General features: G+C 44.8%; 1 protein-coding gene across 1 annotated transcript; it reads left to right on the forward strand.

Moving 5' to 3' along the window:
* The first annotated feature begins 4,993 nt into the window (after window positions 1–4,993).
* Window positions 4,994–7,750, forward strand: LOC132873725 (interleukin-1 beta-like). The gene is made up of 7 exons (XM_060909509.1): window positions 4,994–5,076; window positions 5,224–5,257; window positions 5,807–5,885; window positions 5,984–6,164; window positions 6,277–6,444; window positions 6,929–7,068; window positions 7,321–7,750. Exons 2-7 carry the CDS (start codon window positions 5,226–5,228, stop codon window positions 7,561–7,563), a joined length of 843 nt encoding a protein of 280 aa, XP_060765492.1. The 5' UTR covers window positions 4,994–5,076; window positions 5,224–5,225; the 3' UTR covers window positions 7,564–7,750.
* Window positions 7,751–16,252: the final 8,502 nt, after the last annotated feature.

Raw genomic sequence — 16,252 nt, forward strand, 5'->3', positions numbered from 1 at the left:
AGCTGCTCCAGCCCACCATTGGTGAATATTCTGACCTCTCTAACGTGCCTCCTGAGTATAATGACTTAAAACTTGTGTTTAGCAAGTCTCAAGCTATTTCCCTTCCTCCCCATAAGCCCAATGACTGTGGAATTGACCTTCTCCCTGGGACTGCATCACGTAAGGGGCGACTTTACTCCCTCTCTCCTTCTGAAAGGCAAACCATGCATAAGTACATCACCGAGTCCTTAGCAGATGGAATTATTCGTCCCTCCTCTTCTCCTGCAGGGGCAGGATTCTTTTTTGTGGAGAAGGAGAAATCCTTGCACTCTTGTAGTGATTACTGGGGGCTAAATGACATCACCATCAAGAACCGTTACCCCCAACCTCTCACATCTACGGCATTTGAGTTACTCCAGGGAGCCCAGATTTTCACCAAACTAGACCACCTTGTGAGGATCAGAGAAGGGGACAAATGGAAGATGGCATTCAACACCCCCACGGGCCACGACGAATATCTTGTGGTTCTGTTCGGCCTGACTAATGCTCCCGCGGTTTTCCAGGCCCTCGTTAATGATGTCCTGAGGGTCTACCTTAACCTTTTTTGTTTTTGTTTATCTGGACAACATATTAATTTTTCCCGCTCCCTTGATGAACGTTACATCCACGTCAGGCAGGTCCTTCAATGACTCCTGGAAAATAAACTCTTTGTTAAGGCTGAGAAATGTGAGTTCCATAGAAGTTCTGTCTCCTTTCTGGGTTTCATTATCTCCCCCGCACAGATTCAGATGGACCCCCTGAAACTCAAGGCAGCTGCTGACTGGCCCACCCCGTCCTCTCAGTGAGAACTCCAGTCATTTCTTCTGTTTGCGAATTTCTACAGGCGATTCATCAGGATCTTTAGTATGGGGGCTGGGTCCCTCACGGCTCTAACTTCCACCAAGGTCCCTTTGAGCTGGGGGGAAGGGGCCAAGAAGGCGTTCTCTGAGCTCAAACGAAGGTTCACGTCAGCACCTATACTCACCATTCCATATCTGTCCCGGCAGTTCGTGGTTGAGGTCGATGCTTCAGAGTCAGGGGTCGGGGCCATATTGTCTCAAAGATCGGCTAGTGACAACAAGCTTCATCCTTGCTCCTTCTTCTCTCATCGGCTTTCCCCCTCTGAGAGAAACTACGATGTTGGCAATAGGGAACTGTTGGCTGTTAAACTGGCCTTGGAAGAATGGAGACATTGGTTGGAGGGGTCAGTCCTTCCCTTCATCGTATGGACAGATTACAAGAACCTCGAATACCTCAGGACTGCCAAGCACCTCAATTCTCGTCAGGCCCAATGGTCTCTTCTTTTCTCGCTTCAAGTTCACGCTTTCCTTTCACCCAGGCTCTAAGAATGGTAAGCCCGATGCCTTGTCCAGAATGTTTTCTCCCCTCCAGGAGGAATCAACCTCCCCCGAGACCATCCTTCGTCCACGGTGCCTGGTGGGGCCACTCTGTTAGAGGTGGAAACCTTGGTCCACAAGCCCCATGAGCAGGACCCAGGGCCCAGTGATGCACCTCCTAACCATCTTTTTGTTCCTGTTTCCGTGCGGGCACAGGTGTTGCAGTGGGGTCATGGTTCCAGAATGGCGTGCCACCCAGGAGCAGCCCAGACTCTGGCACTCATCCAACAATGCTTTTGGTGGCCATCCATCAAGGAGGACATCCAGAGGTTTATGGCAGGTGCGACATCTGCGTCAGGAACAAGACTGACAACAGACCCCCTGCCGGCCTACTGAGACCCCTTCCTGTTCCCCACCGGCCCTGGTCACACACAGCCCTGGATTTCATCACGGGACTCCCTAATTCAGGTGGCAATACTTGTATCCTCACTATTGTTGACCGTTTTTCTAAAGCTGTTCATTTTATCCCTCTGCCCAAGCTTCCCACTGTCAAGGAGACCACCGAATTGCTGATACTCCATGTTTTCCTTCTACACGGACTCCCCTCAGACATCGTATCAGACCACGGACCCCAGTTCTCTGCTTAATTCTGGAAGGCCTTCTGTAAACTCATTGGTGCTTCTCGCAGTCTGTCTTCAGGTTTTTACCCTCAGACCAGTGGGCAGACGGAATGGGCCAACCAGGAGCTGTAAGTGGCTCTCAGGTGCATGGTGTCCAAAGATGCTGCCTCGTGGAGCAAGACCCTTCCTTGGTACGCTCACAACTCCTTACCCACCTCTGCTACAGGTCTTTCCCCCTTCCAGTGCTCTCTGGGTTACCAGCCACCACTCTTCCCCATCCAAGAAAAAGTCGCCGTGCCCTCTGCCCAGGTATTTGTGCACCGGTGCAGGAGAACATGGGCATTGACCAGGAAAAAGCTTCTACATTCTGTCAAGATGTTTAAAGAGCAAGCCGACAAACACCGCTTGGCAGCTCCCATCTATCAGGTGTGGCAGCGAGTAATGCTCTCCACTCGCCACCTGCCCTTCAAGACGGTCTCCCACAAATTGTCTTCCAGGTTCATAGGACCTTTCCCTGTCTCCAAGGTAATTAATCCCTGCTCTGTAAGACTGTGTCTGCCCGTAACCATGCACCGTATTCACCCAACTTTCCATGTCTCCCAAGTCAAACCCCTGGTCTAAAGTTCCCTATCCACACCCTCCAAACCCCCTCCTCCTCCCAGGTTCACAGATGGTGGTGAGGTCTTCACGGTCAGAAGGTTGCTGAAGGTAGGACACCGAGCCAGAGGACTCCAGTACCTGGGTGATTGGGAGGGGTATGGTCCTGAGGAGAGGAGCTGGGTTCCTGCCAGGTTCATCATGGATCCCACCCTCCTCATGGACTTCCAACAACAACACCCCGAGGCACTTCCTAAGGCACCTGGAGGCACCCGTTGGGGGGGGGGGGGTACTGTCACAGTCCGGTCCAGTCCATCCATGCCTGAGGTTGTGGGACTTCCATGCTGGCTCCAGGCCGGATCCTGGGCAGGAATTCAGTCCTGCCCTGCTGAAGGCCATTTTCCCTGTGCGGCACTCCCACACCTGCTACCACTCCTCATCCCATCAGCCAGGGCCTTCTTAAGAACTGTTTGGAGCTACTCCAGTTGCCAGACTGTCTCTTGTAAACTTTCCTCGCCTCAGTACAACCCTTTGGTATTGTGTCTCCTTGATTCCCCCTCCTGAATTGTTCCTTGTATTTTGTTTAGTCTTCTGTCCAGTTTTTTGCCCCTGCCTGTTCCTTTGGATTGTGTTTTTGCTTCTTCTGCCTGGATTTCCCTTGTCCCTGTGTTCTTCAATTTTTGTTAAAATGTTTCTGTCCTGCCGTTGTCCCTAACTGTGCCTACCTGCTCCTCCTGTGTTTTTAATCTCCTGGCCTGTTTTCTTGACCACCGATTTTTGCCTGAGCCCTACTGTACCTGTGCCCTCTACTTCATTAAAGAAGCTTTCCTCTGTACACTGCCTCTCTTGAGTCTGCTCTTGGGTCCTCACTTCACCTCGGCTTGCCGTTTCTGACAGGCCTAATGGTTAGAGAAGCAGCTTTGAGACCAAAAGGTTGCTGGTTCGATTCCCTCAACCAACAGGAATGGCTGAAATGCCCTTGAGCAAGGTACCCAACCCCCAACTGCTCCCCAGGCTGCTCTGGGTATGTTGCACGTTGCCCTGGATAAGAGCATCTGCTCAATGCCTGTACTGTAATAAGCTGATGAAATGTTTTGAAAGATCATGTATCTCTGTAAAGTTTTCATGATTCACCCTGTTCTTCTCAGTCAGTTGTACACAGACAAGCTGGTTACGTAATCATGTAGGGTTCTGCCAGTTCAGTCTTTATTAAAGCTCATGTAAGGCCATACACATCCATTAGAGTTATACCACTTGCTGGAACATTTTATGGTGTTAATGGCCATTAAGTTTAATGATGATTAATGATTAATGATCTGATTTGCGAAATTAGATGTTGAGATTTGCATAATTCATTTAAGTTCTCTTGTATGAAATAAATAGGCTTGAGTAAAATTTACATCAAAGTGACATAAAACAAAATTGCTGTTTAAATTTAGATACACTTGAGTGAGTGACATGTCAACCTTACTTTAAAATATGGTCATTTAAATTTACTAACATTTGTGTGGAAATTACCACACTTTTCTTGAGTAAATCTCACTCCAGTATTTATTGTGTTTTATTAGTGATGCAGTGCCTAGTTTTCATTCTTCTTCTTCTCTTATTATAATAATAATAATCATAATAATAATAATAATTATTATTATTAGTCACAACCTGCTTTTGCACCTGAACCCTTTCAGTCTGCATTATTTGCCTTAAGTACCCTGAGATTTCAAGCAGGGTAACTTCATTCATTTATTTATTTATTTATTTATTTATTTTTAATTTATTTATCAGGTTATGCAAATTTACCGTGAAACATATAGCTAGTTGTGTGGCCAGGTTTCCATGTTATGTTTTCAAATGTCTTCTGAAGAAAGCTGGCTTCATGCTTTCATTAGAAATTTCCTCCAAAAAATACACTTCACTGTAATTTCAGAACTTTTGTTGTCTCTTTGTGCTTGGATGTTTTTCCTCTTGTCATTTTCTTTTAGTGACAACATACCTGGCCAGGAAGAAGGAATTAGCTAGCTTATACTGTCATTTACATTTAGATATTTATCTTAAAACTTCATTTAATACCCAGCCACTGGGGCTGCACAAGCCAGTGGATACTTAGTGTCGGTCCCAACCCTGGATAGACTGGGGAGGGTTGCGTCAGGAAGGGAATTCGGTGTAAAACCTATGCTAAATCAAATATATGGAAGAGATCCGCTGTGGTGACCCATAATGGGAGCAGCCAAAAAGACGAAGAAGAGGAGGAAGAGGAGGAAGAAGAACTTAAAACTTCATTTGACATTCTTAATAGTCCCAAAGTTTACATCATTAACTGGTTGCGAAATCTGGTCCTGAACGACAGTGACGTCAACTTCCGCTTGAGTGAATTTCCCAGCCAGCGCTCATAAATACAGCAGCCCAAGCACATAATTGCACTCACAAGCAGTTCAACAGCAAGAAACAGAGAGTCTCACAAGGACAACTTCAAATCGCAATTTCTAATCCAATCTCATTAACCACTGGTACGTATTCTGTCGTTTTATATGCATGTGTGAAAATCTGAAATTTGCAGGATGAATTTCTGACTGACTGACTGATTGATTCATTCATTAAATAATTGACTGATCAAAATGAAAAGTAACATTCAACTTTGCTCTTTTTCTTTTTAGAAATGGCTGACAAAGATTTGTTAATGCTGGAAAGGTAAGCCTTATTTTGGAAGCAATGAATAAAATAACATTATGCAGTCATGGAAGTAACGTCTAGTGACATTAGTGTTATAGAATTTCATTTAACCCTAACACTGTTAGAATCTTAGAATAATCTGAGAATAACACTAAGACCCAGTCTGTGAAAGTGTTCAGTCATTGTGAATGTCCAGTAATAGAAAGACATCCGAATGATGAAGCTCCCGAATTGAGTAGTTAAAGCATTACAAAGAATATACATAACTCTCCACACGTTTGGACATTTTCCAACTAGCAAAGCATATTTGTTTCTGTTGATGAGATTAGAAATGATTCCAGTCTGATGCTGGTAGACAAAGACTGTTCAAAGTTAACAATGTCTTATCAGGATCAGGATCATAATGATTTTGTTGCTGCTCTGCATCACAATACTTAATATTATTATTTCATATTGTTTTTATTCTTGTGCAGTCAGCAAAACAATTAGGGCTTAGAGACAATTCGAGAGTTTCTGGATGCTAAATCAAAAAATAAACACACTCATGAATTCACTCCCTTTTAACAGCTACTTGGACAATGACTGTGAATTTGGTTCAGATGACACGAACTTTGACGAGCTGGATTGCTCTGATCCTTTGGCCATGGTAAGTCACATTAGTTAAGCCTCACCTCACCTCAACACAGCTCGTTTCTTTTCATTATATCAAAACCTGAGCTGACTGTGGACTCTGGTGTGTCACAGAGTAGCAGATGCGACCTTCACGAAGGACTCCGTATCGAGGTCACCAAGGAGCCTCTTAGCATGCGCAGCGTTGCTAATGTAATAATCGCTCTGCAGAGGCTGAAGCACACTCAAAGTGTTCAGTCCACTGAGTTCACTGACCAGGAGCTCTTCAATATCTTCATGGAGAATGTAATTGAAGGTGCGGTTTAAAACATTATATCTCAATGTCTATGCATATATTCTTACTTTGCTGTGGTGTGAGATGAAGCTGATTTCATAAACACTGACACACTCCCATCTTCCTCACACAGAGAGCATGACGATCAACTTGAAGTGCAGTCAATCCAAGAGTTACAGCATGCAGGACAAGGTTGTGCAATGCACTTTATATGACAAGTCTAAAAAGACCTTGGTGCAGAGGGAAGAGACTTCTATTCTGCTGGCCATCACTCTGAAGGCTGGACAAGAGTCAAATAAAGGTAAACTTCCCATGCAAACCACTGTTACTACTAACAGTTCATAGGAATTTATTTGGTTCGAAAGTCTGTGGCAAAATTCCTAAAAGCATAGAGCACAGTGGATGGATAAATACCTTATTCAGGTGCCCAGCTGTCAATTTTGTCAATTCCTATCATTAGCTTAGAACCTTAATCATTATTTTAACACAACTGTAGCTTCAGTTTGCTGCATTTTCTCCCAATTGCCTTTGCAATCTGCCAATATTTATAATTCCTGCCGTCTCTCCTGTCTTCTATCCATCTTCTATCCATCTGCGGATAACTTCATTCTATTGCACCGTACAGAGTTTTGGTTCAATTTAAGTCCTGACTTGTCACTGTCATTTCTCAACCATCATATATTTTTAGTCTAATTCTTTATCACTGCTTCCTTTTGCCTTGATTGTATATTGTATAACCCTCTAAGCTCTACTGACATTTAACCAAAGTCCATTATTTTCAACAGCATGGTTCAACCTCTCGTCCTTCGCTCCACCAAACTGCACAGCAAACACAAAAGGCCAGCCTGTATGTTTGGGGATTGTAAAGACCAACCTCTTTCTCTCATGCACGCTGGACAATGGAACTCCTCTTCTAGGCATCGAGGTATGTAAACATACTCATCTGACAAATCCACTGGATGATTTAGAGTTAGTGACTTGGCACACAGTTTTTTTTACTCACAAACAAGAAATGTCATATGGAACGTAGCAAATATTTAATAGATGTGAATGTATTCAGTTACAGTGGAGAGTGAATGTGGTGTGATGTGAATAAAATGTACATCTTTCATAAAAGGATGTTTCAAGCATGATATTTACATATTATTATAGAAGTAATGGATGAATTCTTTTGTAGGAGGTAAAAGACAAGCAGAGCCTGAAGTCCATCAAGGAGAATGATGGCATGGAGCGCTTCCTTTTCTTCAGAAACGGCAGTGGTGACTCCCTTAACACCTTCGAGTCGGTCAAATACCCGGGCTGGTTCATCACCACCTCAAGGGACGACTTTAAGCCAGTGCAAATGTCTCAACAGCAACCCACTCCCCTCCAGCTGTTCACACTCCATGATGAGAAAGTAGTCTCTCAGAATGAGATCTGATTCAGAAAACCAGTTTCCAGAAAGTATGTACTAGGTACAAGTGTAAATCTGGACGCTCATTTTATGTTTAATTATATCTCAGCTTGAGGTATCTAACTGTTCTGTGCTTGTTTGTGGTTTTGCGATAATCACAAGATCAGTTCAGAATTATGTATTTTTATTTAAAACATTTTTATTTTTGGAGATATCTGTGCTTGTTTGTGGTTTTAAAATCACCTCTGTATGAGTTGTGTTTTATTTAACTTTATTTAATTTATTTATTACAAAGGTTGTGTTGATGTCATCACTCTAATTTATTGTTATATTTAAAAGCCAAATAAAATTTTTTTTCCAAATGCATGGCAGTGTATGGTATTTACCTAAAGATGAGAAACCTTAGCGTCATATTTAGGCTCAAGTTGTGGATGCACTAAGCTGATACTGATTTGCAGAGAAATCTCAGATGGTTCATACCTGAAAGGAGAGAAATTGCATTGACATATAATTAATCTAGTTGAGGTTCTCATGCCATCAATGTACAGAGATAACTGGATGAACTTTTGTGCCCCCAGTTCCATGATGTATCTTAAAAGAGGTTAAGGTGAAAACAGTGCAAGTATTTTATGAAAATCACATGTGCAAAACTAAGATAATTGGACCCCACTGAGTATATGATATTATGATTATTTCTAATACCATGATCATACCTCTATAATCTACAGGCCCAGGCAAGTGTTTAAACACCTGCAGTTTCTTATGACTCAAATGCTAATGGCACTTTAAACAAGTGCAGATGCTCTTGGAGAAAATGACTTGAGCTTTTAGAATCTATTGTAACACAAGTACAAATATTCTGTGTTACAAAAGTCTAATTAAAGTGATTAGGTCTATGGAGTCTCCAATATAGTAGTTACAGTCAGTTTATCTGTAACTATTCCTTAATTATTCTTTCTCATTTTCGATTTTTCTTTTCCAAAATAGCTTCTTATTTAATAAATTTAAAAAAATGAGAGAGTATCATTTTAAAAGCTACCAAACGGCATGACGACAAGTTTTTACCCAATCACTGGGAGATGACAAGTTTGAATTCCAAGCCATTTATGGCCTGGAGTCCAAACACAATTGGCTGCGCTCTGTGGGTTAGAAGACAGCACACTCTCTCTGCCCTGTCAATCACAGTGACACTAACCAGTTGTGGGCATCTCCGGATATGTAAAAGCGAGTAGATGGTGCTTACATCTGAGTGTGTTACTCTACCCTGTGAGGCAACGTGAAAAGATAAAGTCGGTTGACTTCACCTGTCTCAAATGAAGCATGTGTCAGCCTTTATCCTTCTAGGTTGGTAACTGTCATATTACAAGCAGAGTTGGTTATGGGATTGGAAGCGGCAGGTGACCAATTTTGAGAGAAACAACATCAACAGGAAGAACATGATAATTACTTACTGTCATGCATGACAGGGTGGGGGGTGTTAGCCTAACTTAAAGCACCATCAGGGTCCCCAGATTTCAAAGAAATGCATCCCTTCATTTTATTTTATTGCTTACCAGCTGTTATGGTGAGAAACAGCATTAACCAATCAGGATTGTGCTACTGGGGATCAATGTCAGTGTGATTCGCAATCAATCAGTAGCTGTTATTATAAAAAAGCCATAGTTCTCTAGTTCTGTGCGAGAAATGTAAGACTCATTAATTACTGCTTAGTTCATAATGAAATCCTACAACTATACATACTGAAAAATTAATTTGTACTTCTTAGTATTTAAAAGGAATGAGATGAAATTTAATTAAGAACTACTCATTCTTTCCTGCTTAGTTCCTCCATTATTACATATGAGCTGTTGAAAAGTACAGTCACTTGTTACTTATAAATTGTTTAATATCATTATTATAATATAATTTGCATTTGTTATATTTCCCAAATTTTCTTGTAAAAATGACTCTACAGGTTTATAACATTCTTTAACTTTTTGACCTGTGGTGCCTTTATCATTGCCTCATGAGGGCACTGTGAGACTAATAAGATTGCTGTGTCTAATAAAGTGTCCATTGAACCCTGGCTAGAGGGGGCTGACAAGTGGGACCGATGGCTATAGAGTCTGTTCATGTCCAAAGTGATTTATATGATACAGTTACCTGATAAAGTGACCACGGAGTATATTCATTGCCTTTTCTCTTTGACTTTTTTTTTAATGATACAGTATATTCATTTTGTTATGCTTGTGGGAAATTTGGTCATTTTGACATCACAGTAATGTAAAATAAAACAATTTAAATATTATTTGAAGCTTCAGTATTTTTCTGTTTAACACTAGTTTGGTTGTTTTTTAAATAAATTTAATTTCACTTCATTTATTTCATTATTAACAAACACTAAAAATGATTCAGTGGCTTATTAAATGTGGCAAGAACAAATCTGTGCTTTTTACACAAAACTTACTTAAATGGTCTGTACTAAATTAATTAATGTAAATACGTTACTGGGTTAATTTAATTAAATTGATTTAATTTTGAGCATTATGAATAAGTCATGGCCTTGTCACAGTCTGGTCCAGTCCATCCATGCCTGAGGTTGTGGGACTTGCATGCCAGGTCCAGGCCGGATCCTGGACAGGAATTCAGTCCTGCCCTGCTGAAGGCCATTCTCCCTGAAGCGGCACTCCCACACCTGCTACCACTCCTCTCCCATCAGCCAGAGCCTTCTTAAGAACTGTTTGGAGCTACTCCAGTTGCCAGACCGTCTCTCGTAGACTTTCCTCGCCTCGCTACAACCCTTTGGTATTGTGTTTTCTTGATTCCCCCTGCCTGAATTGTTTCTTGTTTTTTTGTCTAGTCTTCTGTCCAGTTTTTTGCCCCTATTTTACCTGCCTGTTCCTTTGGATTGTGTTTTTGCTTCCTCTGCCTGAATTTCCTTTGTCCCTGTGTTCTTCGATTTTTGTTAAGATTTTTCTGTCCTGTTTTTGTCCCTGACCATGCCTACCTGCTCCTCTGTGTTTTTGACCTCCTGGCCCGTTTTTTGACCACTGATTTTTTTGCCTGAGCCCTACTGTACATGTGCCCTCTACTTCATTAAAGAAGCTTTCCTCTGTACACTGCCTCTCTTGAGTCTGCTCTTGGGTCCTCACTTCACCTCAGCTCACCATTTCTGACAACACAATCTGGCCAACATGGACCCAGCAGATTTCGCCCAGCTAAGAGCAGCGGTGCAGAGACAGGGAGCTCTCCTTGGGACCCACCAACAGGACATCCAACAGGTGAATCAAAATCTGACACTCTCAATCTTCTTGCCACTCAGCTACAACAGCTTCAAGTAACGTCTGCTCCTACACAACCCCCTCCACCTACCGCTCCTCCAGCTCCTGCTCCAGCCCTCTTCAGAGAGCCAAGACTTCCCACCCCACAGCCATACGACGGAGAACCAGGTACCTGCAGATAATTTTTATCTCAATGCTCACTAACCCTTGAGCTTCAACCACTGGCTTTCCCTACACAGCGTTCCTGAGTGGCCTACACCTCACTCTCCTCACTGGGAAAGCTAGAGAGTGGGGAACAGCTATGTGGGACGCCAATGCACCATGCTGCGCCAGCTTCAAGGATTTCACAGAGGAGATGAGGTGAACCTTTGATCGCTCTCTGTCTGGCAGAGAGGCAACAAGAGAAATCATGGGACTGCGGCAGGGTGCCCGGTCTGCTTTTGACTATGCGATTGAGTTTCGCACCTTGGCGGCATCTTGTGGCTGGAATGAGATTGCCTTGTTTGACGCATTTTTGAACGGGCTGTCAGACTCCATCAAGGATGAGCTGGTCTCGCGAGAACTGCCGCCTGATCTCCCCGTTCTCATGGACCTCGCCAGTCGTATTGACTCCCGGATCAGACAGCGGGTGAAAGAGAGAACTCTGACTAGTCTTGCTCCCCCTAAGCCTCCCATTCCTTCCGTTGAGCCAATGCAGATAGACCCAGTCCGCATCTCACCTGAGGAACGACAGCGCCGTCGGGATCTGAGGGCATGTTTTTATTGTGGACAGCTGGGGCATTTCTGCCAATCTTGCCCCTTTAAAAGGAAGAGCCCACCAGTGAGTTTAGGGGCCGTGGTGGGCAATGTCCAGAATCAGCCCCCTACAGATCGACTGCTACTCCCAGTGGTCATTATCTATGGCAATCAGCCCCATGACCTCCAGGCACTCATTGATTCAGGGACTGACAGAAACCTAATCTGCTCGACCACCGCCAAGCGCCTGTGGATTCCACTACTGGCTCTGAACCCATCCCTCACTGTCCTGACCCTGAATGATACTGGTCTGACCACTATCACCCATAAAACAGCCCCGGTCACCATAAGAATTTCTAGCAACCATCCAGTTTTTTGTCATGAGCAATCCCCATGTGCCCATAGTTCTTAGTCTGCCCTGGCTAACTCTACATAACCCCCATGTCAACCGGACTAACACCATTTTAGGATGGAGTCAATTCTGTTTATGGTCATGCCTGAGATCTGCCCTCACTTACGCCGAGCTGCTCCAGCCCACCATTGGTGAATATTCTGACCTCTCTAACGTGCCTCCTGAGTATAATGACTTAAAACTTGTGTTTAGCAAGTCTCAAGCTATTTCCCTTCCTCCCCATAAGCCCAATGACTGTGGAATTGACCTTCTCCCTGGGACTGCATCACGTAAGGGGCGACTTTACTCCCTCTCTCCTTCTGAAAGGCAAACCATGCATAAGTACATCACCGAGTCCTTAGCAGCTGGAATTATTCGTCCCTCCTCTTCTCCTGCAGGGGCAGGATTCTTTTTTGTGGAGAAGGAGAAATCCTTGCACTCTTGTAGTGATTACTGGGGGCTAAATGACATCACCATCAAGAACCGTTACCCCCAACCTCTCACATCTACGGCATTTGAGTTACTCCAGGGAGCCCAGATTTTCACCAAACTAGACCACCTTGTGAGGATCAGAGAAGGGGACAAATGGAAGATGGCATTCAACACCCCCACGGGCCACGACGAATATCTTGTGGTTCTGTTTGGCCTGACTAATGCTCCCGCGGTTTTCCAGGCCCTCGTTAATGATGTCCTGAGGGTCTACCTTAACCTTTTTTGTTTTTGTTTATCTGGACAACATATTAATTTTTCCCGCTCCCTTGATGAACGTTACATCCACGTCAGGCAGGTCCTTCAATGACTCCTGGAAAATAAACTCCTTGTTAAGGCTGAGAAATGTGAGTTCCATAGAAGTTCTGTCTCCTTTCTGGGTTTCATTATCTCCCCCGCACAGATTCAGATGGACCCCCTGAAACTCAAGGCAGCTGCTGACTGGCCCACCCCGTCCTCTCAGTGAGAACTCCAGTCATTTCTTCTGTTTGCGAATTTCTACAGGCGATTCATCAGGATCTTTAGTATGGGGGCTGGGTCCCTCACGGCTCTAACTTCCACCAAGGTCCCTTTGAGCTGGGGGGAAGGGGCCAAGAAGGCGTTCTCTGAGCTCAAACGAAGGTTCACGTCAGCACCTATACTCACCATTCCATATCTGTCCCGGCAGTTCGTGGTTGAGGTCGATGCTTCAGAGTCAGGGGTCGGGGCCATATTGTCTCAAAGATCGGCTAGTGACAACAAGCTTCATCCTTGCTCCTTCTTCTCTCATCGGCTTTCCCCCTCTGAGAGAAACTACGATGTTGGCAATAGGGAACTGTTGGCTGTTAAACTGGCCTTGGAAGAATGGAGACATTGGTTGGAGGGGTCAGTCCTTCCCTTCATCGTATGGACAGATTACAAGAACCTCGAATACCTCAGGACTGCCAAGCACCTCAATTCTCGTCAGGCCCAATGGTCTCTTCTTTTCTCGCTTCAAGTTCACGCTTTCCTTTCACCCAGGCTCTAAGAATGGTAAGCCCGATGCCTTGTCCAGAATGTTTTCTCCCCTCCAGGAGGAATCGACCTCCCCCGAGACCATCCTTCGTCCACGGTGCCTGGTGGGGCCACTCTGTTAGAGGTGGAAACCTTGGTCCACAAGCCCCATGAGCAGGACCCAGGGCCCAGTGATGCACCTCCTAACCTTCTTTTTGTTCCTGTTTCCGTGCGGGCACAGGTGTTGCAGTGGGGTCATGGTTCCAGAATGGCGTGCCACCCAGGAGCAGCCCAGACTCTGGCACTCATCCAACAATGCTTTTGGTGGCCATCCATCAAGGAGGACATCCAGAGGTTTATGGCAGGTGCGACATCTGCGTCAGGAACAAGACTGGCAACAGACCCCCTGCCGGCCTACTGAGACCCCTTCCTGTTCCCCACCGGCCCTGGTCACACACAGCCCTGGATTTCATCACGGGACTCCCTAATTCAGGTGGCAATACTTGTATCCTCACTATTGTTGACCGTTTTTCTAAAGCTGTTCATTTTATCCCTCTGCCCAAGCTTCCCACTGTCAAGGAGACCACCGAATTGCTGATACTCCATGTTTTCCTTCTACACGGACTCCCCTCAGACATCGTATCAGACCACGGACCCCAGTTCTCTGCTTAATTCTGGAAGGCCTTCTGTAAACTCATTGGTGCTTCTCGCAGTCTGTCTTCAGGTTTTTACCCTCAGACCAGTGGGCAGACGGAATGGGCCAACCAGGAGCTGTAAGTGGCTCTCAGGTGCATGGTGTCCAAGGATGCTGCCTCGTGGAGCAAGACCCTTCCTTGGTACGCTCACAACTCCTTACCCACCTCTGCTACAGGTCTTTCCCCCTTCCAGTGCTCTCTGGGTTACCAGCCACCACTCTTCCCCATCCAAGAAAAAGTCGCCGTGCCCTCTGCCCAGGTATTTGTGCACCGGTGCAGGAGAACATGGGCATTGACCAGGAAAAAGCTTCTACATTCTGTCAAGATGTTTAAAGAGCAAGCCGACAAACACCGCTTGGCAGCTCCCATCTATCAGGTGTGGCAGCGAGTAATGCTCTCCACTCGCCACCTGCCCTTCAAGACGGTCTCCCACAAATTGTCTTCCAGGTTCATAGGACCTTTCCCTGTCTCCAAGGTAATTAATCCCTGCTCTGTAAGACTGTGTCTGCCCGTAACCATGCACCGTATTCACCCAACTTTCCATGTCTCCCAAGTCAAACCCCTGGTCTAAAGTTCCCTATCCCCACCCTCCAAACCCCCTCCTCCTCCCAGGTTCACAGATGGTGGTGAGGTCTTCACGGTCAGAAGGTTGCTGAAGGTAGGACACCGAGCCAGAGGACTCCAGTACCTGGGTGATTGGGAGGGGTATGGTCCTGAGGAGAGGAGCTGGGTTCCTGCCAGGTTCATCATGGATCCCACCCTCCTCATGGACTTCCAACAACAACACCCCGAGGCACTTCCTAAGGCACCTGGAGGCACCCGTTGAGGGGGGGGGGTACTGTCACAGTCCGGTCCAGTCCATCCATGCCTGAGGTTGTGGGACTTCCATGCTGGCTCCAGGCCGGATCCTGGGCAGGAATTCAGTCCTGCCCTGCTGAAGGCCATTTTCCCTGTGTGGCACTCCCACACCTGCTACCACTCCTCATCCCATCAGCCAGGGCCTTCTTAAGAACTGTTTGGAGCTACTCCAGTTGCCAGACTGTCTCTTGTAAACTTTCCTCGCCTCAGTACAACCCTTTGGTATTGTGTCTCCTTGATTCCCCCTCCTGAATTGTTCCTTGTATTTTGTTTAGTCTTCTGTCCAGTTTTTTGCCCCTGCCTGTTCCTTTGGATTGTGTTTTTGCTTCTTCTGCCTGGATTTCCCTTGTCCCTGTGTTCTTCAATTTTTGTTAAAATGTTTCTGTCCTGCCGTTGTCCCTAACCGTGCCTACCTGCTCCTCCTGTGTTTTTAACCTCCTGGCCTGTTTTCTTGACCACCGATTTTTGCCTGAGCCCTACTGTACCTGTGCCCTCTACTTCATTAAAGAAGCTTTCCTCTGTACACTGCCTCTCTTGAGTCTGCTCTTGGGTCCTCACTTCACCTCGGCTCGCCGTTTCTGACAGGCCTAATGGTTAGAGAAGCAGCTTTGAGACCAAAAGGTTGCTGGTTCGATTCCCTCAACCAACAGGAATGGCTGAAATGCCCTTGAGCAAGGTACCCAACCCCCAACTGCTCCCCAGGCTGCTCTGGGTATGTTGCACGTTGCCCTGGATAAGAGCATCTGCTCAATGCCTGTACTGTAATAAGCCGATGAAATGTTTTGAAAGATCATGTATCTCTGTAAAGTTTTCATGATTCACCCTGTTCTTCTCAGTCAGTTGTACACAGACAAGCTGGTTACGTAATCATGTAGGGTTCTGCCAGTTCAGTCTTTATTAAAGCTCATGTAAGGCCATACACATCCATTAGAGTTATACCACTTGCTGGAACATTTTATGGTGTTAATGGCCATTAAGTTTAATGATGATTAATGATTAATGATCTGATTTGCGAAATTAGATGTTGAGATTTGCATAATTCATTTAAGTTCTCTTGTATGAAATAAATAGGCTTGAGTAAAATTTACATCAAAGTGACATAAAACAAAATTGCTGTTTAAATTTAGATACACTTGAGTGAGTGACATGTCAACCTTACTTTAAAATATGGTCATTTAAATTTACTAACATTTGTGTGGAAATTACCACACTTTTCTTGAGTAAATCTCACTCCAGTATTTATTGTGTTTTATTAGTGATGCAGTGCCTAGTTTTCATTCTTCTTCTTCTCTTATTATAATAATAATAATCATAAT

The sequence above is a fragment of the Neoarius graeffei genome, chromosome 25 (genome assembly GCF_027579695.1).
Source record: "Neoarius graeffei isolate fNeoGra1 chromosome 25, fNeoGra1.pri, whole genome shotgun sequence".
NCBI classification, from domain to species: domain Eukaryota; kingdom Metazoa; phylum Chordata; class Actinopteri; order Siluriformes; family Ariidae; genus Neoarius; species Neoarius graeffei.

Bases quoted from the DNA above. Each gene is read 5' to 3' on its own strand.
- LOC132873725 (XM_060909509.1), top strand. From the start codon at position 5,226: ATGGCTGACAAAGATTTGTTAATGCTGGAAAG. The intron at 5,886-5,983 runs GTAAGTCACATT...GGTGTGTCACAG, and splicing joins GCTCTGATCCTTTGGCCATG to AGTAGCAGATGCGACCTTCA. The intron at 6,445-6,928 runs GTAAACTTCCCA...TATTTTCAACAG, and splicing joins TGGACAAGAGTCAAATAAAG to CATGGTTCAACCTCTCGTCC.